Raw genomic sequence first — 25,478 nt, forward strand, 5'->3', positions numbered from 1 at the left:
AATGGCAGGTTCTGTTTCAAAGTTACCCCTGTTACTGGTTAATTGTGTTAAAAGGAACAGAACTGAGTTAATACAAGTAGAAGGAAGTAGATTTCCTATCATTAAAAAGGACAATAGCAACGCATCCCCAACCAGGTCTTCATTTCTTATCAATTTTGATTTAATTGTTTTAGTTCCAGCTTCATTTAATGACGATTAAAAACAAAATCAATCAAAGCTCATTGTTTAATTCGCAGGGTACAAAATGGTCGAAGTTTAAGAAGTTATTACAACTACTAAGTTTTAATGGCAACTCTTTGTAAAAAAGAAAAAAAATCAAAGAACCAGATAAGAACAGTATTGGAGGTGAAGGAGAAACTAGTTGCTTCATTAGTTAATGTTTGAGTCAGAAAATATTTTGTTTGCCATGAAGTGACTGAGCCACTGTAAGCAGTCATTTCTCTTGTTTAGTGGTAACTGGTGCATCTTTTACACTGTTTAGTTTATGGAAAGTGAACATCCATCTTATACATCCCTTGGTGTATTTTTAGCTCCTGTTTTTAAGAACTGCTTTGCAGAATGAGTCAGCAGCTGACGGAGGGAGGATTGGGTGGAACTGGATGAACACATTTTTTGAATCTCATTCAGGAAAATGCAGTCATAGCTGAAGTCATGAGCCTCTTTTTCTTGACTACAACTTCAAAGTATTTCTTTAAAAGCACAGATGAGATAAAGTGCCTAAATGACTTTATCTCATTTAGGCAGAATGGAGAATTTGGATTCCTGAGCTACATGTATGAAAAGGATTATTTAGCTGTACTATTTAACATTGGTTACCTGGTGGTTGTCGTCATGTTAAGGGTGTGGTATTCAACTCTAGAGCCAGATACTGAACAGAAAGTTTAGCTGACTGAATTGAACAATAGTGATGCTTTTCTAAGAATGACTAAATGCTAATGAATCAATATTTATTTTTATAAATTTTATTGCTTTTCTTTTCTTTTTGATCAGAATTTAACAATCCAATAACCAAAAATATGCATATGATCCTTATTTTGTTGAAAGATTTAAAAAAAATAATTGTATAGTTCTGTTTTTCAATAGCACTCAAAACATTTAAAGTACTGCCCGTAAAATAATAATAAAATAATTTAGCTCATTACAGGCCCACGTCACTTTGTCATTAATTTGAGTAACTTTTAGAATAAGGTTACTTTTATATGTTTAGTTGTCTGATATTGTGGTTTCTCAGTTACGGGGCTATTATTGACTCGGGGTCCGTTTAGACGGCCGAAGGGGGCGCTGTGGAGCAACCAGTTAAACAGCCGGCTGCTGTCCTCATTAACAAAGTGAGTAAGGGTGGAAGAGCAGCGGGACCCCCGGGCTCTTACCTCCTGGACTAGTGTGGACGTCGCTGCCATGGCGCTGCTGCAGCAGAGAGGACACTTTGCTGTCCAGGCTGCGCTTTTCCTTCTCTGTCATCTGCTGGAGCCGAGCGGACTGCGCGCTTTCAACCTGGACACCCGTCATGTCATCAGGAAAGGCGGGGAGCCGGGGTCTCTCTTCGGCTTCTCCCTCGCCTTGCACCAGCAAGTCAACCCGAATAAAGTCCTGTAAGTTTTCACTCTGCTTTTATTTAATTACCCATTGAATAGCGCAGTTCTGGAGAGAGACCACCGGAGGGAATAAGAGAATTTAACGGTATATAAAATCACTTTAAATTAAACAGAAAATTTAAATAAACTTTGCAGTTGGTTTATATTTACAAATGTTAAAACGCGAGAGATCCTCTGCAGCAGGAGATAATAAAAACCTTTTAAGTGTTTTTGGTCTAATCCTCTTTCCTTCCTGAAGTTAAACCCTCATCAAAGGTTTTGTCGATTATGGGCTGTTTCGTTTGAAGGATTTCTACATCCATCCAACATTTATACTTTTAGACTGAGCTGCAACATATTCATTGAAGCTACAGGAAAAGGCCCCCAACCTCTCAGAGCTTCTTGGTACTTTTGTTTCTAAAGTCAGAATGATGCGTGAAACGTGAAATGGAAAGAGAAGAAAGAACAAAAAAGTGGTTTTACAGTGGATCCAACTATCATGCAAATGTGTCTGTGAAAGGTTGAGATCAGGGAGCACAGCCAGAGGTGGAACATCTGCTTCTCTTCAGTTTTACACCTACTTTGCAGATTTTTTTTTATTGCATGTCTTCACCTCAGAGTTTGAATCAAACAAAACAGTTTACTACCAAATTGCTCCCTGGCAAGTAAATCTGACAGCTATACTAGTAAACCTTTTTCAGTATGTTGCAGCACTTTAACATCCTGATTTTCTATTAACTGATTGTAGGGATATCGAAAAGGTTCACTTCAAAATGATACAATTCTGGCAAATCTCAGGTGTTAGAGGAGAGGAAACCTCACTTATTGGCGGCGTAATCTTGTTGGCTGATCTGAAGTGATTTAGAGCTGTGCAAGTGATGTTATGTTTGTCAGGCAAACAGAGTCCAGAAACATGACACTGGCTTGATAGTTTGTTTTCTGCAGGTAGGAGCAGAGAGCAGGACTGTCTCTTCACAGACTCCTTCAGCAGAAAGCTGTGGCAGCTTTCTGCTAAAATGCATCTATGGATTGATTCCATGCATAAGCCAGATGTGTCCAAGTGTGTCCTATTTTGCAAAAATAGTAAATAATAAAGAACTTTAATGTTCCACTCTGTGTCTTGTCAGTCCACAGAATATTTTCTTTAAAGTCTTGAGAGTCATTAAGGTGTTTTTTGTGGCAATGCAAGACTCACTCTCTCTTTGGAACTTTTCCATGGATGCCATTTTTGTCCAGTCTCTTTATTACTCATGAACTCTGACCTTAACTGAGTCAAGTGGGATCTGAAATAGTTTAGATAATTTTACAGGTTCATTGTGACTGAGTCGCACTCCCTGCCTGGAAGGTTTTCTCTCTGTGGTTCAGTGGAGTCTTAAAGCGTTAGGAATGTCTTGGTAACCTTTGAAGAATGACAGCTTGTCATTTTTCTACAATTTCTTTTGAGATCTTTCAGCCTACTTCATGTTGTCAGACAGGTTCTATTTAAGCCATTTTTTAAAAAAATCTGCAGGTCTAGCAGGAATCATGCCTGAGTGTGGCTCATGAAACTGAACTTTTGCTTTTCAAAATAAAGTGATAATTAGGAAATCCACTAAAGTCTCAGTGCTAAGGTCTGGTATCTTCTTGGAATATAATGGGACAAACATTTATTATAATTATTGAGTAATATGAGCTTGATTATCAGCATAATGTGAAAAAACATCCTGCCAAGCAATAGACTTCAATATGAATAACGGGAAGTGTAATACATCCTTGTAACACATGGGATATATTTTAAATAATTTGAAGACTTTCTTTGATGAAAAACACTTCAAGCACAGCATAGTAAATGTGAAAACAAGAAGCTGTTATTGTTTTGACAGAAATGTTCTTTGCCTAAATTGACTGCTGACAACTCACTTAAAAACACACATACACACTCTAGAGCACGTTTATCTGTTAGCATTATGGACCCGAGAGCTAAGGAAATGTAATGGTGCTCCTGGATTGGCTGCTTTGCAAACACCATCCAATAGCATGTCAAGTAACACTGCCTTAAAGCCAAAGTCAGGGTTCAAAGGTGCCTGTTGCAAATAGCTGGTTATGTGGAAGTCCTTTACCTGACTGAATGCAGCCTGACATTGGAAGATTAGAAAATAAAGGGAGAAGTTGCTTTTCTTCCTTTACACATACCAAATATTAATTGACAGTTTTGGACTATGCTATTCATTTTAACACCTGGAGATTTTACATTATCCCTCTAGATATAAAACTGTAGAAAACAGCTGTCTGCTCAAATGAGACTAAGACAAATAACCAGAGACAGATAAACATAGCTTAGTCAGAATATAGAGAAGTCAGTGGTTATTTTCTGCCCAAATTATTGTTAAATATTACATCACTGTAACATTTATGCATGTTACTTTTACATAGCAAATGGGGCATTTTCAGAAATTTCTGTTTAGAAGTGTATATGAATTCCTCAACATCTCAGCATAAAACAACAATGTTTGTTGTCCCTTTTCATGCTTCTTATCTCAAATTAAAAATGTCAGAGTTTTATGTTTGGAAATGCCCTTCTTAAGCTGTTTAGTCATTTATTCTTTCTCAAAGAGGAGAACTTTATTACCTCCACTGGAGTCTCTTTTTAGTGTCAGTCACATTTTTAACCTGTTGTCCATTAACAGGTAAGAAGTATGACAAACACTAAGAAATCAGTGTTACAACTTAGTCAGCGATGTCTGTCCACTGGCCTTTGTTGAGACTCCATGGCAACCAGCCGCATCCTCACCTTGGTCATTTGATAATAGACAACTTGTAAAAGGAGATACAAGTTGTCTATTATTTTCCACATTGTTGAAGCTCATCTTAATCATTTAGTAAAAATAAAAATACCCTGCATTGAATGTTGCCTAAAATAAATGTTTCCCTCCATACTTGTGCAGAGTTATTCTAGAGCTCGAAACATTTAGGCCTCCAATCAAAAACATTTAGCTTTTCCAATTTTAAGCTGTTTTGTCTCGTAGTTGTTTTCTAAATTTCATCACTGGTATCAAATTTAAAATGTCGTAGCTTATTGGAAAACAGAAACTCTTCTCCAATGTTTATTCATTGAAAACATTTAGGAAGAACTTTCAGCTCAGTTTAGATGATTTACTTCGGAGACAATTTATCAAAATAGCTGTCAGAAAAACAGTGGAGTTGTTCTGATACCGAGATCATCTGGTATTTGACACTTTATTGATCCTTCTTATGTAGGACTTAATCTTTATCTTATGTGTATATCTTTTTGTGTATTCATTGATGTTTTTGTATTTACAGTTCATTTCTAGCTTAGCTTGTAAGGTGTTTATTTTTACATGGCACCATTTTTTCATTCTGTTGTGTTATCTCTGTTATTCTTATTTTGTACTGAAAACTACCTGCTGTGTCAGCTTAACTTTCCCACTCACTGGATTAAAAAAGGATTATCTTATCTTTCTAAATTTTCACCTGATCCATGGGCTAATAAGCCAAAAACATACAGAAGCTCAGCGGAGCGCACATACGAGGGTAATGACTAACTCTGCTGTAAAACTTTAAGAAACACTAACTTTATGAAAACCACAACACAGCAAAGTACCACGCTCGCCCCATCTGTCTTCTCTGAGCTTGTGTGAACCAAATGTTTGATAATGATTGCTGGCAGCTGCAAATTTTTGCCAGTTTTCACTTCTAGCCTTGATGGGATTATTCTAAATCCTTTATGTGAGGCGAAGAAGGAGACTTTACACAATCCTGCATGCACGCTTTTTTTCCTGTAAGAAGGAGACGTGAACATGTGGGTAGTGTTCCTCTTATCTGATAGGGAGCCTGTTTAGCTGTTGTACAAAACTCTTAGACACTAAATCTGATTAGGTTTTTAGTAGTTTAAATAGAAATCTCTCACGTTTTTTAGATAATGTTATTCTGAGTGAAAGAGGATTCCTGATTTACCACAGGAGAAGCAGTCAGATACCTCCTGGATGAATAAGATGTTGAGTAAATGATCTGGATTCTCTCAGCGAAACCAGAGAAAAAGGCCATTAGACTGGACATGCATGACCATCTGTGGGCATGTAACCCGATAGATTAAAGGCATCGGTGAATCATCAACTGAGACATTCCAGTCAAACTTCCCTAGCGATAAGGAAGTTTGACTTAAAGCAGAGAATATAGAAACTTGTGGACTTTATTGCTCAATTGATGTGATGCTGAATATTTGCGCCTTCTTCTGTGATGCGTGTCCAGCTGTTTGCAGGTCAGCAGCAGCCAGAGTATTTTGTGTAAAGTGAATCAGTGAGAACAGCTGTGGAGGCTCCTCTAGCTAAAGAAGAGTCTTGGTGCGCCAAGACGTCCTGTGAGGTAACTTTGTGAGTCCATACTGACCTCTACCCGTTTTCATTTACTCTATAGTGAGAGACATAATGTTTTGATGAGGATTTTAGCTGAAAATGACTTCTAGATTTTAAAACCTGATCAATGTGATTGTTGCCGCATTTCTAATGCGTTAGGTCTAGGTTTATTTTCCTGAAAATATTATCAAAAACAACGTTATCATAAGTGCATAATTTAAACATCTTATCATATCTTAATTTCATCCCGTTGAAAAGGTACGCTTCAAAATGACAGCCTGTAAACAATCATGAAGCTTCTTCTGGTCTCTTCTCCAACCCAACAAAACTGGGCCACAATATTTGACCCAATATTTGGTAAAAACGACCCAAGCTACAGTATGTCCCAACAGCAGAAATTAAAAACTTAAAGGAAATGCCGAGGAGGTCTTTGTGTGCAGAATTGTAATACTGTTATGAAAATTGTGATGATGCTGTTGGTTAAGATGAACATGTACAATATATAACTCAATGTTCTCTGAATTAGACAGAAAATGAATGAACATTTAGCTAAAGTCCAAAGAGTAACTTTTAAAAAACCTCCAAGAAGCAATAGAAAAGGCTAATCAATATTAAAAGAAATGTTTGACTCTTTAAAAGACATTTGTAATCACTGCTGCATTTCCAGGTTGTAATGTTTTCTCACAAGGTGGTGGTGCAGTCAGAGGGTTAAGGAGGCTTCATTTTGATTAACTACACTCTCCAAAGTCGCCTGAATTTGGAGAGTCTAATGTCTAATGTCCAGTCTAATGGCCTTTGGTAGTGAAAAAGGTAATTTAAAAGTACTGACATTCCACCTCTTTGCTATGTGGAAAAGTATTTGAATGTTTTCTCTTGCATGTTGCGTTGTTAGTTCTCAGGTTCACCTTAAATGTTTATGTTGTGTTGCACATATTTAACTACACGTGAAATGCCTCTCAGGAGATTTTTCTACATGTAGGCCCTGTGAGTTTTAAATTCATGGAGACTTGCATCTTTAAGCTTTGAGGAGACTGTTTGGACACATCGTTTTTCTCAATATCACACAATGTCGTATATTGTTTGTATCTACTATTATTTATTTTTGTTTGTTTTTGAAGAATGTGATCATCATGTGACTTTTTTTTTTAATTGTGCAGCAATCAGATTGTGATACTAGATTATGATATTATCTCTTTAATCAGGCTCTGATGCAGAAAGGTGCAAATATGAAACTGGAGCTGGCTGTAAAGTGTCCTGTGGTGTGTTTGGATGCCTCTGGTCCTTGTTGAGCTAACGAGGAGCCACAGCACTGCATCACAGATCAATAGATGGGTTTGAGAGGAAACAGCAGGGTTGCGGGGAGGGGAACAGGGTGGGCAGGGTTTCCTCTCCCACATTTGAAGAAATAAACTATTGTGAGTTTAAGAATGGTGAGTTTGGTAATGCACACATGACTCTGTAGCTTCTCATTTTTAGGTTATTTAATTTTTTTTTGTGAACTAATTAGATAAGAACAACAACCTGACCTCACTGCTGTTTAATCTTTCAGTCTGACAACCTCTACCTTAAAGCTCTTGAAGCTGTAAATGTTTGATGACATTTATATAGATGTAGATTTGAACAGCGGATATGAGATTTTAGAAGAAAACATATAAATATGAATAGATATTTACAACAAAAGTAATCTGTGGCCCAATACAATCCACATACAGTCAGGTTTGACTCCAATTACAAACAGCCCAACAGTCTGTTGTTTAATTTATTACATTGTCATATTTACAATGGTAGTAGAACAGATTGTATGAAATATCCGATGATTGAGAGAAACCACTCTCTTTAATCAATCATCTGCTTCAGTCGGATGCAGGCTGAGCGCTCTAAAGGGAGATGCAAACACAGAACCAGTGGGTCAGAGGTACCTTCTATTGAAAAGAAAATAAATGGTAGTAATAATTAGAGCTAGATGTGTTATCTGCCTCATGCACTGGAACTGTGAGCTGGTTCAGCAGGTGAGGAGCCTTTTAGATGGTCTAGAAATGACGGGTACTGAAGTTCTCTGATAGGAAAAAAATACTGAACTTTAAGTTCCTCAGTATAAGAAGAAGCCCTGTAATCAGGAGCTGGTGTACCTGTTATAGCTGATTGCTTCATGAACTTTGACAGGCAGGAAACACGAGCTAGACTGTGGTTTTACGTTGCACATTTTCACAACTTTGACAGTGTCAGTCAGAGAGTTGCTTGACAGCTGCCGTCTCATCATGTGAAAATTCATCCATATAGGTAGAACTTTACACGTATGTTTCTTTTGGCCATAAATGTCTACTGAGAGACTCCTAAAACCTTCCAAAGTTCTGATCCAAAGTCCAGATGATGTATAACTCCTTGATGTCAAACACCTTTTGAAGAGAATGAATCCTAAATAACCATCTATTAAGCCCTTTGATAAGTTCAAAATTGTGTTGATTATCATCTACCCCTCGACCAGTGGTATGAGTCAGCCATGAGACACAGTGTCCTCCTTGTTGGCGCTCTGTGGCAGCTTGAGTTCAGCCTGAGGTTGGACATAATAACTGCATTGTTGAGAAATCACCGAAATGCATTGTCTACTTCTGACCCACTTTGGGCTGAGCTTCAGCTGACAGATGGCCTCACATTTGGCTCTAAAACACTTTGACACACAGAGGAGTTCATGGTCTACTTAACAACTGTGGCTGCCAAATCATCACCCCTCCACCATCGTGCTTAACAGATGAAATCCTGAGTTCAGTGGGTCTTTTTCTCATCGTACCGTACAGAATTTTAGTAAGATTAAAATGATAACTGAGGTCAGTAAAGGTAAGACGATCAAACTTTTTGGTTTTTAAGCTTGATTTTGGGTTGAACAGAAGTTGTCTCTAAGGTTGTTGCTGATGTCTTTCCATCCTGGCATTGTGTTAACACAAACACCTGTAAGCTCCAGACCTGTCACATGATGAAAATCCAGATTTTGGGGGCATGTGAACATCTGCAAACTTAATCAATTCTCAACAATTACCAGCTGTTTACAGACTGCGGTGTTAGTGTTTCTTTGTGCTAGAAGCTGCTGTTTACCAGCATGAACTGTAAAAACTCAAGATCTTACCAACAATTTTGGTCTAGTTTTTAGTGGAAATATCTTAGTAAACTTAAAATAAGTCAAAGCTAGCTCATAAGTAGCTTTTCAGCAAGATATAAGAGCTTGAATAGAGTCAATAATCCTTTAATACTGATGAAAAATATTGATGTAGATTATTTCACTTATAACATGGGAAAAATGTTTTGTTATAAGTGAAATAATCAGCCAGTGGAATTAGAAACTAGACCAAAACTACTTGCTAAGATTTTGTGTTTTTGCAGTGTGGGGGAACAACTCATATGTTGATACTATTTGAATTGCACAACACAAAGTCAAACCTTGCCATTATTCAGGTGATAACACTAGATGATGTTTTACATAATCAAAGGTATTCAATTGGCAACCTTTGATTTGGCTGCTACTGTCTAAGATGCAGCTGAAGCAACAAAGATGTACTTAGTTTTTGTTTTCTGTAACTGTACTATTTATGCAAATAAACAGGTTTTGATGTGTCGAAATTTATGGACAAAAATAGAATAAAAACTCTGGCATGTAATCAGTTTTTTGTGTTCCTCTCAAATGGACTTGAAACATTTATAGTTATTGTTGCTCGAGATATCAGGAAAATGTTTTCATCTTAACCCTCTATGGCATGACTTTTTATTTTTGTGGGGAAGAAATATTTTCCTGCATTCTTTGGGAGCTTGGTGGTCCCTAATTACATGTCAATCATAAAATCGGACTCTGACACCTCCTGGAACCAGATTTGGGTTTGTTGCCTCAGGGTAACATTGGTCTAGAACACCAAGATTGTCTACACTGATTATGAGAAATGAAATACAAATCAAACAAAAACTATATTCATAAAAGAACTATTTTTTGGACAAAAATATGTCAAAAATCATGCCCCCCAAAAAATAAAATAAAGGAGCAATGTGAGGTACAGCTATGTGGTTTGTTGCCTGAGGGCAACGCCATGCCATAGAGGGTTAATTGTCCTTTTGCTAATTTAACTAGTATTTTTGGGAAGTTTGGGCTTTTGCTCTATATGTTTGTTCCTTTTTATTGTAATATTTGTGTATGAACAGTTCTATATTGGTTATGTCTTTGTGAATCTGTTTTTTCTTCTGATATGCTTTGAACAAATGGACTTGATAGTGAGACTGCTGAGAGGAAACTGTGCATCAGTGAAGTATGCAACAAAGGTCACTTCATAGAAATGAAAAGAGATGTTGTGGCTTAACAAAACAGGATGCCGCTGTTGTTTCATTTTTGACAGTCGCAGCTGTGGACAGGGCGACATAAAACCCAGACAAATGAGTGTGAGAGGTTAGTTTGCTGATCATTTTCTCTTAATTTGGTAAACGGTACTAGGACGGACAAAAATAAATTAAAATTCTAATTATATTCTGTCATCTGGGCTTGCTTGCTGTCATTGTTACAGTTGATATGAACAAAATATTCCATCTACAACAAAATGCTTCTGTGTAACCTTTTTGAAAAGTGTGTACAGTGAACCCTCGCTATATTGCGGTTCACCTTTCACGGTCTCGCTGCTTCACGGATTTGCATCGTGCATTGTGTTCTGCATTCTGATTGGCTAAACAGTCTCTCCGCTTCTTCTCTACCTGTGTGTCAATAACTTTGAGGGTAATATGTACACGTACGTAAAACAGCTTGCCAATTTCAAGAATCTTTTTGCCAGAAGAAAATAGAGCGACAAAAACTAAAAAACACACATGCACCGCGGGCTTTAGAAGAAAAAAACGCTGCAGAGCGGAGTCAGGATGCAGCGATTCAGTCAGAAGAGCAGTGAAATACACGCGAGTCACTATTTGTCCTACTGTATTTTGTATTTTTTTTCATAATCATTTTTCATTTTCTCCCGTTCTAATCCAATGACTCGGGTTGCGGTGCTGATCTCCGCAATTTGAAGCCTTCAGTTCATATTGATTATTAAAATTATTATTTTACAGTACAGTAGTTATTTGTAAAAAAAAAAAAAACCCAAAAAACGTTTATACAGGAGCTACTTTTATTTGTTAAACAAATGCTTGGGCTTGTAAAAAGGTTTTGTTCTTTGGTTTTAATGTATTATGGAGTATTTCATTGTATAATAATTAGGCCTGTCGCGATAAACGATAAATCGATTAATCGTACGATAAATTAAAACTATCGACGTCATTTCAATTATCGGCATTATCGTCTCTTTTTCTCTTTCTGTTAATGACACCGAATGAAAAAATCCTTGGTATAACGGTTTGATCGGGTTCGTTCCTGCCGTGTGGTGTCCAACAATGGGCACAAAATAATGGCTACAAGTCCAGTTAACTAATTTTAAAACCAGGTATTAATCAATGCTTTACTACAACCTACCTGCAATGCATGTGGCTAGTGTCAGCGTAAAGTCCTGACTGAATGAAAATCATTATAACCTATTTACGTCACGTTAACGAAGAACAGCTGAAAAGTTACCGGGTTTATCAACTGCGGTAGCAATTTCGCTCCAACTCCTCCTCTTGTCATTTCTATATTCTTTGCATGTTGAATAAACATTAATGTTGTTTCCACGTCCGCTGGACTTCGGGTTGCGCCGTGTCAGCTGTTTGGGATTCCCCGACGTAATTTCCCCTCAGAAAACACGGAGGAGAATCCGCGCTTTCTGATTGGCTGCCTGTCACATTCAACAGGCTGAGTTAAAGCTCCCAGTCGGGGAAAAACCCCTGATTTAGATCGGAGCGGCAACGAGGATCTACCGTAACACACCACACAACCTTAGGAAGACCAAAGGTCTAAGATTGTTGTATGGGGAAAAATAGGAGCAAAAAATCATGTAGTGTGAAATATTGCATCAGGTAGTCGATGTGCCCATCTTCTCTATTTAAATCTAATTATTACTGAAGGGCAACATAATATACAGACTTCATAATCTGCACTCTTTTGGTTGAATGCAGTATTTATTTACACTTTGGCTTTATGTTGTTTAGTTTTTATCAAGTACATTTTTTGTTAATGGAGACTGAGAATCCATTTTTTTTTGGTTGTTTTGTTTATTTAGTTTATCAGCTCCAGTGTTAAATATTCTTTTGAAAATAAAGTGTATCTATCTTTGGCAGGAAATCACATGCATTATTACGTCATTTCTATTAAATCAGTGTAAAAAGGTCTTCAGACAATATTATCGTTTATCGCAATAATTTTTTGAGACAATTAATCGCTCAGCAAAATTTGCTATCGTGACAGGCCTAATAATAATTGTAAAAAAAAATAAAGGTTTCTACTTCACGAATTTCGCGTATCGGGTTCTTTTTGGAACGTAACCCCCGCGAAAAACGAGGGTCCACTGTATTTGATTGTGATCGAATCTCAAATGCAGCATTATGACGGTGGAAGCTAGCGTACAATCTTTAAAATAAAAGGTTTTGTTGTGTTTTTGTTTTCTCAGGTTACTAATTGGTGCCCCGAGAGCCAAGGCTTTAAAAAACCAAAAATCCAATGTGACTGGGGGCCTTTTTAAGTGTGAAATCTCTGAGTCTGATAATTGTGAGCGCATTGAATTTGATAATGATGGTGAGAAACCAATCGACCTGCCTACATACCTACTATCCTACCTGCCTGTTTGAGTAACACAAGTCTTGTTTCTTTCTCTTTGGTTGCCTCAACTGAAAGAGGATCCAAGCCAGGAGAGTAAGCAGGACCAGTGGATGGGTGTGTCTGTGCAGAGTCAGGGACCCGGGGGAAAGGTTGTGGTACGTCACAACACATTTTCGTACCATTGCTCTCTGTGTCTTCTTATTGCTCTGCGTTGCTGAACTCTGGATGATCTCGTTTCAGACATGTGCGCATCGATATCAAAAGCATAGCAGAGTTTCCCAGTCTGTCCTCGGTCGCTGTTATGTCTTCAGTCAGAATTTGACCATCAACTACGATGATATGGATGGAGGTCAATGGAAATTTTGTGAAGGGAGACGAGGAGAAACCGATCATGCATGGTATGGAGTCTGTCAACAAGGTCTGGGGGTCACCTTCACCAAGGACTACCATTATGTGGTGTTTGGAGCCCCAGGAGCAAGAAACTGGAAAGGTCATTATCATTATATATTCCTTAGACCAGGGGTGTCCAAAGTCGGTCCTCGAGGGCCGGCATCCTGCATGTTTTAATTCTCTCCCTGGTTTAACGCACCTGGATCAAATGATGGCTCGTTAGAAGGCCTAAGAAGAACATTGACATGCTGAAAAGGTTGTTGGTACTACCAGGGAGAGAACTAAAACATGCAGAATGCCGGCCCTTCAGGACCGACTTTGGGCACCCCTGCCTTAGACTGTTTTTATCTTAATCATTTTTCTGCACCCAGTGTTGTTGCATCAAAGTTTTATTTTTTGAAATTATCTCCAGGGATGGTACGAGTGGAACAAAAAAACATCACGTTGATAGAAAGGGGTATATATAACGATGGACCGTATGAGTATGAAAACGACAACGACAACTTTAAACACCCCAACAACCCTGTGCCAGCCCACAGCTACCTTGGTGAGTTATTTACCTAAAAAACAGACTGCACATAATGTTTGTGTATCACTTGGGCTACTTTGTAATGACAGTTTCCGACTGATTGCTGCAAAACTTGAGGTGTTAATATATATCATACCAAGGGTTTTACATAAGATGTGCAATAATGTGCTTCAAACAACTTACAAGATCACAAGCAGCAGCCAACGTGTGTGTATGTTGGTTCCTCTCAAATCAACACACACACACACATTGATTGAGTAGATTTTACTCAATCTGGGTGGAGAGTAACATTTGGATTGACTAAAGCAACCTATATTGGGAAAACCTGCCTCCAAAATGCATAGATTTAGGACATCCTATGGCGGCCTGCGTGTTTGTCTAACATGTTTGGGCATAGACTAGAAAGAGGAAGAGGTAGAAGAGAAACAACTGAGGTCTTTGTCAAACTGTGACCTGAAATTATGTCAGTTTCAATGAGATCAAACTAATGTGTAGTTGCCATCTTTTTTTCCATTCTCCTTATAAGTTAAATAGTTTTTGCTCCATATTGATGTTTCAACTATAGGGTTCTCTCTGGACACCGGGCACCACATCATGAAGAGCCGTGACCTGACCGTGGTGGCTGGCGCACCGAGAGCCAATCACAAGGGACTTGTAGCCCTGCTGAAGAAAAAATTTATCGAGCAACTCGTAGTGGAGCAACTTCTGCATGGGCCGGGACTGGGATCCTCATTTGGATACGATGTGGCTGTGGTCGACCTGAATGGTGATGGGTAGGGAACGTTTTGTTGTTTTTCTTCAGTATAGCTTATACCAGTTACAATAGTTGAAATTAAGTTAAGTTTTGTTGGATTCATTTGTGGCCTTCAGCTGACGTCTTAGTTTGCAAATCAGCTACAAAGGATATATGATCATTGTATATGACAACTGGTAGATTCCCCAAACCAGAAATTTCTCAAAAATTGAAGAAGAGATGAACTGAAACTGAAATTAGTCAGGGAGGCTGTAAGGACAGCAGCACTAGAGGAGCTGCAGGAATTTCCAACAAGTGCTGGTGGTGCGCCTGTGTAGAGCCGGCAAGACAGAATTATTTTCTTCCAATTAAAACATCGAGGCCTAGATAAAATCCTCCAAAGTCTTCCATTGCTGAATGTGTTATGAATCCAAATTGGATCTTTTGGTTTAAAATTAAACATTTGTCACAGAAGGAACCTTGTTCCTACAGTGAACTACGGTGGAGGCGCCGTCATGCTCTGGGGTTCCTTTTATTCACAAAGAACTGAATTATGAACAGGCCCAAGTTTTGGCCTAAAACCTTACATTACATTAGAATTACATCAGATGAGGAAAATTCTCCTGTAATCTTTGATGGTGCTGCAAGCTAACAGTGTCCCTATATTTTCTGTATATGATTTAGATGGCAAGACATTGTCGTGGGAGCCCCTTACTTCTACATGAAGGACACAGACATCGGTGGAGCCGTTTATGTTTATATCAACACAGCAGGACAGTGGGATAATGTAACTCCGATTCGCCTAAACGGGACCAAAGATTCAGTGTTCGGACTGGCAGTGGAAAACATCGGGGATGTTAATCAGGACTCATTTAATGGTAATTTATCTGCTTTGAAACATAAATCTTGTTTTCGGGCATTTCGCACTTGCTGACTGATTTTTAAAAGTTATCAAGAAGAGAGTAAAACCACAATTAATTAGGAAAATTTGTTGGCCTGACAATTGTCAGTCATGCACTTAAGAAATGTGGTCTTTATAAAAAAAAAGACAGTGAAGGAAGCTACATTTAAAATTGTTGACTCTTTAGACAGGCTAATTGACGATAGGCGCCAGCTCCCCCACTACTATGGAAGGATGAATCTGACACTGCACAGCATCCTAAATGTGCAGCCCGACCCTTGAAACATGATGGTGGCAGCATCATGCTGTGTGTATGCTTTTCTTTTGCAACAAGATGGCCATACTTGATTGGGTTTCTTAGGACCAAATACAGGACACTCATAAAAAACTTAGCAAAACTTGAAAACTGGTCTTGTCGACTCTATCCATTTAGTCAGAGACTGAAATGCTTTAAAAAGAAAAATGGACGAATATTTTAATCTAGATGTGCGAAGCTGGCAGAGACATACCCCAATAGATTTGGACATAAAATTGCAGCAACAGGTGCTTCTGAAAAATATTGATTTAGGGGTAGAATACAATAATGCAGGACACTTTAATTTATACCATCATTGTTTTTTCCACTTTGAAATGCTATGCTTTAATGGGTTGGTCTATCGCATTAATCCCTGTTAAATACACAGAAGTTGTACTTAAAATGTAATAAGGCCCAGTTTAGAAGTCAAAGCTGGATCAGACAGCTTTGGATCCTTACATGTTGGTAAAGAATAGGGACATGATTCTGCAAAGGAGTGAATAAACCTTTGCAGTCTCAGCAGCTTGAGTATATAAATAATCAGCAATTATACCTGTGTAGATATTGCAGTTGGAGCTCCTCAGGACGATGAGGGGGCAGGAAGAGTCTACATTTATCATGGATCTGCACAAGGAATAAAAACAACTCCTGCACAGGTTGGTTCTAATAACATTTTGTTTTAGTATCATCATTTTTGTATTGTGGATTATATGTGTACCTCTGTTGAAAGCTGAACAAGTTGGACTTTATCCCTCAAGTGACATGACTCTAACTTTTAGCTTGTTATTTTAAACTTAGACGAGTTTGGATTCATGTGTACAGATGCTCTCTATTTTGGACTGTGGATACCAATAATTTTTTAATTATAATAATTTCAATATAAATAATTTCAATTTCAGTGACATTATTTATACATACTGTATGTTGTTGGTCGCTGTGGTTTCTTAGTTCTCTGTTTTTTCTCTCTCTTTCTGCAATTGTAAAGCAGACTAGGATGTTGTATTCTCTTTATTCTTCATTCTTTCTTAACTTTTTGTTCCACCTTCTGTCTTTTTCCTTATATCTATCCACTATATATCAAGTGGAGCATTGTAGCTTTTGCTGTAATGCTCCTCTTGTGAAAGTAAACATGTTGAGATGCTTCTTGACAATCAGACAACAACTCTGAATCCAGATATTCATTCTTTACTTCACCATAAGCACATTTTAATTATAACTATAAATGATATCGTTTACTCCCAGCAGTTAAACTAATGCAGATGCAACAAGTATTACTGCTGTATGGGTTCTGGTTAATTTTTCTTCTCATTATTCTCTAAAATCTCTTCTTCTTCATTTCAGATCCTTTCAGGCAAAGAGCACAGCCTTCGATATTTTGGATATTCTCTGGCAGGAAACATGGACCTGGATGGTAACTCTTATCCAGACCTGGCTGTAGGATCTCTGTCAGATGCAGCTTTGATTTACAGGTAAACATGGAGGAAGAGGAAAATAAATGAAGATTTTACTGTTGTCTTTAATTCTTTAATTTAACAACCTTCTTCCAGGGCGAGACCAATTGTTAACATCAGGAAAAACATTACGGTTTCTCCTGAGGAAATTGACCTCAGTGTTGGCTGTGATTCCAGTTTTTGGTGGGTCTTCAGATGTTCTTGCACTCAAACAGACTCTGCAGACAGGATGATCTGTTTGTTAATTTTCCTTTTTTTGCCATTAGCTTCACTGTGAAAGCATGTTTCAACTACACAGCGACATCCTACAACAAGAGGCTCAGTGAGTACAAAAAGAACTTTTCATGGTGCACAGATGTTTACTAGTTTTAATAACATCTGATTAAATTTGATCCTGCAGCAATCAGCTACTTCATAGAGGCAGATGGAGACCGCAGGAAACAAGGACTGAACTCCAGAGTGATTTTTCTGACTAAGACTCATCCTGAATCAGACGTCCAGTTTAATGGCACCTTGGAGCTCCAGAATCAAAACGCAGGACAGTGTGTCAGCATAAACGTCGGGCTTAAGGTAAATCACAATTGTCAGATTAAAATTAGCTTGAGCCTGAAAGATATTATCAGTGAAAATATGTAGGTCTGAATCCAATCCCAATAGATCTTTGTCAGTTTGACTTTTTTTTATTACTGGCTAATGTGTTTAAACAGGAAAATATTCAACTTATTCAACTTTTAACTGTGTTGCATTTGCTCAGGACAACATTAAGGACAAGATGCGCAGCGTTGTCATTGAAGTTTCTGCAGAAATTATCAAAGCAAAACTAAAAAAAATGGGAAATGGTCTACCTCAGATAATGCCAGTTTTAGACGCCACCCAGCCACGGCAAGCCGTCACAGAGGTAAAAAGTCACATATCAGTTTTAACAGTGTTTTGCTAAATTAATCACATCACTTCAGTTATTTATATTTTATCATTTTACATCCATCAAGTTCAGTTAATTGTATTGGGATTGTATGTGATAGACCAACACAAAGTGGTAACTTTTTGAAGTAAATAGAGTATTTAATGTGTAATTCAATCTCAGGTTCTCCAACGTCATACAGCGCTGATGTTGGAGAACGTAAAAACAAGAAAACTATTAGACATCCAGTGTAAAATCTGACTTTTATGGAAGAGCTGCAAGAAGAAAACCATTGTGCAAAGACAGAAGAATAATATGCAAAACATTTGGAGCTAAATTCAGACCAAGCCTGAAAGAAAATCTGAGGCTGCAGAAGACTTAACACTGGGACAGCAGGACATTTACCTTAAACACACAACCATAGCTACAATAGGATGATTTCAAGGCTTATTATTGTGTTGGAGTGACCTAGTTAAAGTCAAGGTCCAAATCCAATTCTATATCCGATTATACTTGAAAACTGTTCATAAATGTTGCCTATTCAATCTGGTTCTTGCAGCTATGAGTGCACAATGTTGGAGTGTTATGAATACTTTTTCATATCAGCTTGTGGAAACTGATATTTTTATCTTGTTAATGACATCTTGTTTTTGGTTTATTGTTGCAGGTAAACTTTGTAAAGGAGGGATGTAAAAATAAAAGGATTTGTTATAGCAATTTAAAAATGGAGAACAATCTGCACTACATACCAATCAGCAGGAATGAATTCACCCCGTTAAGCAAAAGGTTCAAATAAAAATTTTGTATTGCTAAAAAAAATTATAATGTAAAATCATTTCATGGTAATTGTAAATCCAATTAGAATTAAGACAACGCTCTGAGCTTGAGTTTATTTACTGCAGTAAAAAAAAATCCTTATTTTCTTTTAGTTACTACAAGTAAGTCTGCTTTGTCTACATTGGATAAGATTTTGAGCTTCTAAATGTAAATTTATGTTAGAAATTTTGTTTCCTCAAAGCTGATTCTTAGGTTTGTGTATCTCTGCAGTGCACATAATATACCAGAGTTTAAGCTGACTTACGAGAAGAAGGACTTGGCTGTGAAGGTGACGGTGACCAATAAAAATGGTGACGATGCCTACGAAGCAAAGCTTGTGGGGAAATTCCCAGAAATCCTGTCGTATTCTGGAGTTCGATCTGTAAGTTTGAGTCCACAGTGAGAACTTTACAACACAGCAGCACAGGCATGACAAGCAGTAGGACGTTTTTGAATGTGAAAGGAAGATTTCCTTTTTGATGTTACTGTATGTGGTCATGTTTTCACATGATGTCATGAATTTTGAATAGGGGTAGAAGACGTGTAATCTAAATATGCACGGTAAATCAAATTTTAAACGCTACTTCCTGCTTTTTGTGTCAATGCCATAGAAAGACATGACAATAATGAACAATAATGCTCCAGCATCACTTTGGTACATTTTGACACTATTGGACGCAGAATTTGATCACAAGATATGTTTAAAAATGTGGTAAATTCCACAGCCATCAAAGCCAGTGTATGTCGCTCATGTGTACCACTGATTGTCAATGCAACTGCAATACAAATATTATTGCACCATTGACGCAAAATTTTTATCAATTAAGCGCATTCCAAGTAATGCAGATTCTTTGTGTACACTGGTGAAGATTTACTCACCTCGGCATGTCGGTTGCTTAAAACTAAAAGTGAAACAAACAACCCTACCCATCTTTTTGATTAATTTGACTAGCACTTGGGGGGATTCTCATAGAGCAATGTTCTGCTGTCCCGATGCAGCAGAACACTGCTTGACCTAAAACATGATACACATTCTTCATAGTCATGAGTTAACTTGGATGTTCTACAAAATTCATTTAGCATGTTTAGACCTGTGTAATGCGGGTTTCTCTTATGCCAGCATGGAAAATGTGTAAAACGAGTGGATGCAGGAGCCTTATTTAAGCCTTTAAGAAAAAGGGCAGATAGTATGCAGTGTGAAGCGGATGTAGTGCTTTAAGATCTCCAACTTTATAGTGAAACAGCCTTTAGGGTTAGGGTTAAATTTTAAGGTTAGGGTTAGGGTTATAGGGTTAGGGTAAGGGATAGGGTTAGGGTTAAGGTTAAATTTTGGGAATTTTAATTGAATAGAATTCGCTTGGTCAAAATCTGATTGGATGTGAGTGCTGTTTAAAAATAACTTCTTTTTTCTTTTTAGTCAAACAAGCAGATCCTCTGTACTGCCAACCATAATGGATCTGAAGCAGAGTGTGAGCTGGGAAACCCACTTAAGAGCAACTCAAAGGTAAACATATGAACTTTTAAGAGTTGCTTGACAAGATATAGCTACTTTAAGGTGAGATATGTTTTTTTTGTCTTGTTTTTTTTTACACAAGGTCATGTTTTACATCATTCTGAGCACTGCGCACAATGCTGTAAAACTCAATACCACTGAGTTTGAGATTGATCTTCACCTCCAAACGTAAGTGATCTGCTCATTTCAATAGGTGAGCTTTACATATTGCAGTGATAAACTGTATCATGTTACCTGGAAACCATGATGTTATAGATGACTTTTCGTGCCGCTTCAATATTCAGGAATGGAGTAAAAAGGTTGCTCTTCACCAGCAGTCACAAAAAAAATCAAAAACGATAAACCTGGAAAGGGAAGACTGCATTTCATAGAACTGCACTTTAACAGCAGAAATGACGTTGTATGTTTGAGATATCAGATGGTATAAAATAGGGTTTTTAATTTTTCTGAAACAAAATATTATTGTGGATATAACTTTTTAAATATCAATGATTTTTTTTAAAAGATAAGCTTGAGTAGTTTGGCTACCTTTACTAGAATTCAAGTTTGTGGATATTACCTGAAGACCTATAACTAAAGTCTGAGATTTTCTAAAGGCTGTCAGCATTTAGAAACCTCAGGGACGAATTGCGTCCCTGAGGTTGAAGCATAAAAAGGATCAACTGAAGCAACTTCACTGCTCTCTGATCCTCCTTCCTATTATCTGATAAAAGTTTTGCTCTCTCTCAAAGTGAACCACAGACATTGTCTTGATTTGAAAATCAAGAAAAAAATGTGTTTCCTTTTGAATAGCTTTTTACATCTGTATTACTTTTTATTTATCTTTTAAATATCTCACTAACAATAAATAATAATAATAATAAGGATTCACTCAGTAGCAGCTTTCTTATTGAAGATATGGTATGTTCTAGTTTAAGTTTCTAGTTCTAGAAACTGATTTCTTTGTAAATTTCTATAGTTAACTATTTATGTTTGTTTTTAACTGTACTTGACCCCCAAAAATATTGATACTTACAGCTGTCTTTTGATAAAATTGTATTCTTCTCATTTAGGACAAGTTCTCAAAATATTTCCTCTGTGAAAATAAAGAGCAAAGTGATAACTGAATTCCCATTGACATTGAGTGGGTAGGTACATTGATATATATATATATATATATATATATATATATATATATATATATATATATATATATATATATATATATATATATTTATTTTTTTTTTATATATATAAACTGAGTGTTTTTCTATTGCCCCATCAGTGAAGCCAAACCCAGTCAGGTTTCCTTTGGCGGTGTTGTGAGAGCAGAAACTGCAATGAAAACAGAAGAGGATGCTGGAAGTTTGATTAATTTTACATTTAGAGTGAGTTTAGTCCTAACTTATGTAAGAACATTAATTCTTGTTCTAAGAGTTCTATTCAGGAGCTGGGCCATCTGAATTTCTCCTCCAGATAAGTAACTTGTGGACGCCTTCGATCTCTCCTCCCCCCGTCACTCTACACATTCATTGGCCCAGAGACAATAAAGATGGGAAATGGCTTCTGTACTTGGTGAAGGTCACATCTCATGGACCTGAGAAAATCGCCTGCTCTCCTCAATCTGAAATTCACTCTCTCAAAGACATTTGGGTTGGTATTTCTAAGAATTTGGTGTTAAAACAACGTTATTTTCAGCTCAGATATTCCTGCAGATATTTACATTTTTGTTCTGTGTTGGTTTAACATGAATACATGTGATTTCAGAAGAGATCTCCTTCCCCGACAAAACAGGAAATTGTCAAAAAAGAAAGAAAACTTGGTGGCAAAATTGCTTTTCGTTCAAGCAGTACTAAAGTTTTGGTGAGTAGATGTAAACATGCTTTGTTTTAAACATGCAGATATGCAGTGATTATAGGTTTATCTCCTTTTTTGCAGTCCTGTGAGAAGGAAAGCAAATGTGTGGTGCTAAAGTGCCCTCTGCAGGGGATTGATGGTACTGCAGTTGAGCTGAGATCTCGTTTGTGGAACTCCACCTTCATCGAGGTAACAAATTGTAATTTTTATCGCCTCTCTTTTCCCATGGAGAGTTGGTCAGTGTATTGATGGAGGCCCAGATTGATTATTAAAGCTCTTGTTTCTGTTTTTACACAGGAATATGCTTCCTTTCCAACCATAACTTTAGTTGTGAAGGCTTCACTTGTACTTGAGTCTCAGGCTCAGAACATTATCCTGAAATCTCCCGACTTTACTGTAAGCACTTCATCAGCTGAATGGAAATATTAACTTCAGCATTCTTGATATAAATCCCCTGGGGTCAGCATTTTTGCCTTAACATTGTGTTTTAGGTGAAGGTGCCCGTATCCCCAGACAGCGACGTGGCTCAGTTCGGAGTTCCTTGGTGGATCATTCTGATAGCGGTTCTGGCAGGAATCTTGATTTTGGCATTGATGGTGTTTCTGTTGTGGAAGGTGAGCGAAAAGCACAAATTAGATGCAAATAAGGCATTGACATCAACTTAATTGTCTTTAATATTTGATCGATTTCACACATTATGTTGAATCACCAAAGCAGATGATTGTATGGGTTGTGTGTGGTGAGTAGCAGGATTTCATGCCTAATAAAGAAAGATTTAATTTATTGAAAACGGATGAAAAATGCATACGCAGATATTGGTTGGGTTCACTTTTTTTTCTTCCTGTTCCTACATGGGAAACTTTAATGTCAAATATCAGCATTTAGCGATAGCTAAACATCCTCTCTGTTTTGATGCAGTGTCACTTTTTAAAGTTCAGGCATGAAGCAACGCTGTATTTGTTTGTGACACAAAGTCCTGATAAAAAACACTGATGTTTTTCTTTCAAATGTGACAAAATATGAAAGCTCAGAAGTGGGATCAATACTTTTTCAAGACAAAGCAACCAAACAGGGTGTACTTGATAAATCTATGTGCTATAAATAAAGAGATGTATATTACTTATCAAGTGCTTCTGATGTTGTTGCTGAGGGAATTATAGTGCAAAGTGTCAGGAAAAGCAGCATAAAACATGTTAAATTAGTTGGTACCTAATGAGCACCTTAGTTAGAATCGTACATGTTTTGGTGACTAATAGGAACAACTCTCTCAAGTAACTTTTCTCTAATAGTTTTGAGCTCCAACACTCATTTGCATAGTTGTAGTTTGACTAACATTTTCTCAATTAATATGTAATACAATAAATTTTTTTTAAAAGAACCAAATATTCATATTAAAAACTGAAATCTGGAAGAAAAGAAGTGTGAGTTTAGATTGAAAAAGTCATGAAACATTCAGTGGATGATGACACGCTTAACCTTTGCCCACCCTTGTCCCTCTTCAGTGCGGTTTCTTCAAGAGACCGACTAAAGAACAATACAGTGCTGCATATCACAAGGCAGAGATCCACGTTCAGCCCTCTGACAAAGACAAACTCTCTGATGAAGCCTGATTCTCTCTCCCTCTGATCAGGGGGTAAAGTCGGCATGAAGTGTGATTATTACCGCAGCTGCTAACGAGCTTCGCTTTCCCAGCCAAACCCGCTGACCTAATGCAGAAACTCTCAATCAGACACATATTGTACTGAGCAGAAGATGAGTCATTTGGAGGCTTTCGCTTAGAGGAACTTTCTATCTAACGTCAGCAGAAAAGAGACATCTTTTTCTTCTGTGTGAGAGTAACAGCTTGTGCTCAGTAATTAGGTCGTTTTTTGCAGAATGTGCGTCTGTTCTGCCAAGAAATGCTTCAGCGTATTTCCGTGTGCAGCGCTGTTCTCTGCAGACCGCTTTTCCTTGCCTTTTCTGTAAAGCAAACGCCGCACAGCATGTTTAACCATCTTGCACTCCTCTCCTTTATTTATCACCTCTGAAGAACTTCTTGTTTAAATCTCGTCTCTTCCCACCAGTGCGGGTTCTTCAGACGCTCCAAACAAGACGACAGCATACCTCGCTACCACGCAGTGCGGATAAAAAAGGAAACTCCGGGCCACAGCGATGGAAAAATGAAACCTGGTGCTTTAGAAAAGAAGCAGTGGATGACGACGTGGATCAACGACGATTATTCATGAATGTTTATTTCTTTCTACAAACTGGTTGGATTAGAGCCACTAAACTTTAATGTTTCCTGGGTGTGTGAATAGAGTGCTTTTATTTTAAATTGGGGTTGAAAACAATGAATTTACATGCTGTAAAAAGGATTTTTTTTTTAAATGCTGTATATATTGAAATATTTCTGCACATTTTGTATTTATTTTTTTTATATGAAAATAGCCATACAACCGAAGCTGTTTGGTTTACTGCTGTTTCTGGAGCTGTACTGTCTTTTTTTTTTTTTTTTTAACTCAAATTATGAAAAGAAGGTACAACTAGCTCACTTTCTGTAACATGAATTTAAACCCCTAGATTTCTACCTTCAGAACTTTATTACAAACCTTCCTTTTTGACTCATCTTAGGTACATCAGGTCAAAAAATGAAATGTTAAAAGCATAATTTATGTTCAGGTAGCAATCACTGGACTGTAGATCATCACTGAGGCGAATCTTTTTGAGGAATCCAAAGGGAAGATTTTAAAAAAGCAACAATTGTACTTTTTTTCAGTAATGTGTGTTGTAAGTTGAAAGGATTAAAAAAATAAAAACACTTTAAGACACTTTTGTTTTGTGAAGATGTAGACACTTTACCATTCCTAATCTACACTTTATAAATTTTTGTTTTACTTCAATTTAATGTCTATCAAAACTTGGTGATGCACCTTTTTTTTAATCATGTTCTTTTACGAAAGTGAGTGAATATAGGACAAAGCAGTTTTTAAAGAGAAATTTGTAAATTTAGTACAGAAGTACAACACATTCACCCTGTTTGCTTTGATGTTTCAGGAAGTAGCAGAGAAACCAGGCTGTCGAGTTCTTTCAAACTACTTGACTGTTCTGGTCTGAACCTGGCCTTTAAATCCACAGTGAGGCCAGAAGCCTGGTGTTAGCCAAACCCTTTTCCTGTTGGACCATGTATCCATGTACAAGTTTCAACCATCTAGCTGTTAGAATGAAGAATTAGGATTAATTCTTTTGTATCAGTACTACTGATGTACATGCTCTATTGCATGTGTGCACTGTCCGTAAGCTAGGAAGCCTCACCTCAGCTCCAGAATGAGAAGTTTGTGATTCTGAGCAAATGGCTCCATTTATCTGATCACAAAACCCTTTTTTCCAGAAGGAACATTTCTCATCCATGTCAGTAGCAAATTTCAGCTGTTTGGAGCAAGGTCTATTTTTTGTTGTTGTCCCTCATTGTTAATGTTAAACTGTCTTCAATGTGGACCGTGATGCTGCTGTTCCTACATGT

At 37.4% G+C, this 25,478-nt stretch overlaps 1 protein-coding gene across 6 annotated transcripts; it reads left to right on the forward strand.

Annotated features, from left to right (window-relative positions):
• Positions 1–1,346: 1,346 nt before the first annotated feature.
• Positions 1,347–24,784, forward strand: LOC102227509 (integrin alpha-6-like). 6 transcript variants are annotated; one of them, XM_023336259.1, is made up of 26 exons: positions 1,347–1,592; positions 12,466–12,590; positions 12,690–12,769; positions 12,855–13,104; positions 13,417–13,551; positions 14,099–14,306; positions 14,951–15,144; positions 16,024–16,118; positions 16,804–16,931; positions 17,010–17,096; positions 17,180–17,235; positions 17,314–17,483; positions 17,668–17,811; positions 18,482–18,600; positions 18,862–19,012; positions 20,048–20,134; positions 20,226–20,311; positions 21,196–21,270; positions 21,408–21,510; positions 21,599–21,775; positions 21,890–21,985; positions 22,061–22,168; positions 22,277–22,375; positions 22,471–22,593; positions 23,482–23,630; positions 24,043–24,130. In XM_023336259.1, the coding sequence occupies exons 1-25, from the start codon at positions 1,399–1,401 to the stop codon at positions 23,587–23,589; spliced, it is 3,198 nt and encodes a 1,065-aa protein (XP_023192027.1). In that variant the 5' UTR covers positions 1,347–1,398; the 3' UTR covers positions 23,590–23,630; positions 24,043–24,130. The 6 variants fall into 6 exon arrangements, with proteins under 6 accessions (XP_023192027.1, XP_023192026.1, XP_023192023.1 ...); XM_023336258.1 differs by having other exon boundaries at positions 23,482–23,612; positions 24,043–24,128; XM_023336255.1 differs by lacking the exon at positions 23,482–23,630 and having other exon boundaries at positions 24,043–24,784.
• The last annotated feature ends 694 nt before the right edge of the window (positions 24,785–25,478 follow it).

The sequence above is a fragment of the Xiphophorus maculatus genome, chromosome 7, assembly GCF_002775205.1.
Source record: "Xiphophorus maculatus strain JP 163 A chromosome 7, X_maculatus-5.0-male, whole genome shotgun sequence".
Classification (NCBI taxonomy): Eukaryota; Metazoa; Chordata; class Actinopteri; order Cyprinodontiformes; family Poeciliidae; genus Xiphophorus; species Xiphophorus maculatus.

Bases quoted from the DNA above. Each gene is read 5' to 3' on its own strand.
- LOC102227509 (XM_023336255.1), top strand. From the start codon at position 1,399: ATGGCGCTGCTGCAGCAGAGAGGACACTTTGCTGTCCAGGCTGCGCTT. The intron at 19,013-20,047 runs GTAAGTTTGAGT...TTTTCTTTTTAG, and splicing joins CGTATTCTGGAGTTCGATCT to TCAAACAAGCAGATCCTCTG. The intron at 21,511-21,598 runs GTGAGTTTAGTC...TTTCTCCTCCAG, and splicing joins TGATTAATTTTACATTTAGA to ATAAGTAACTTGTGGACGCC.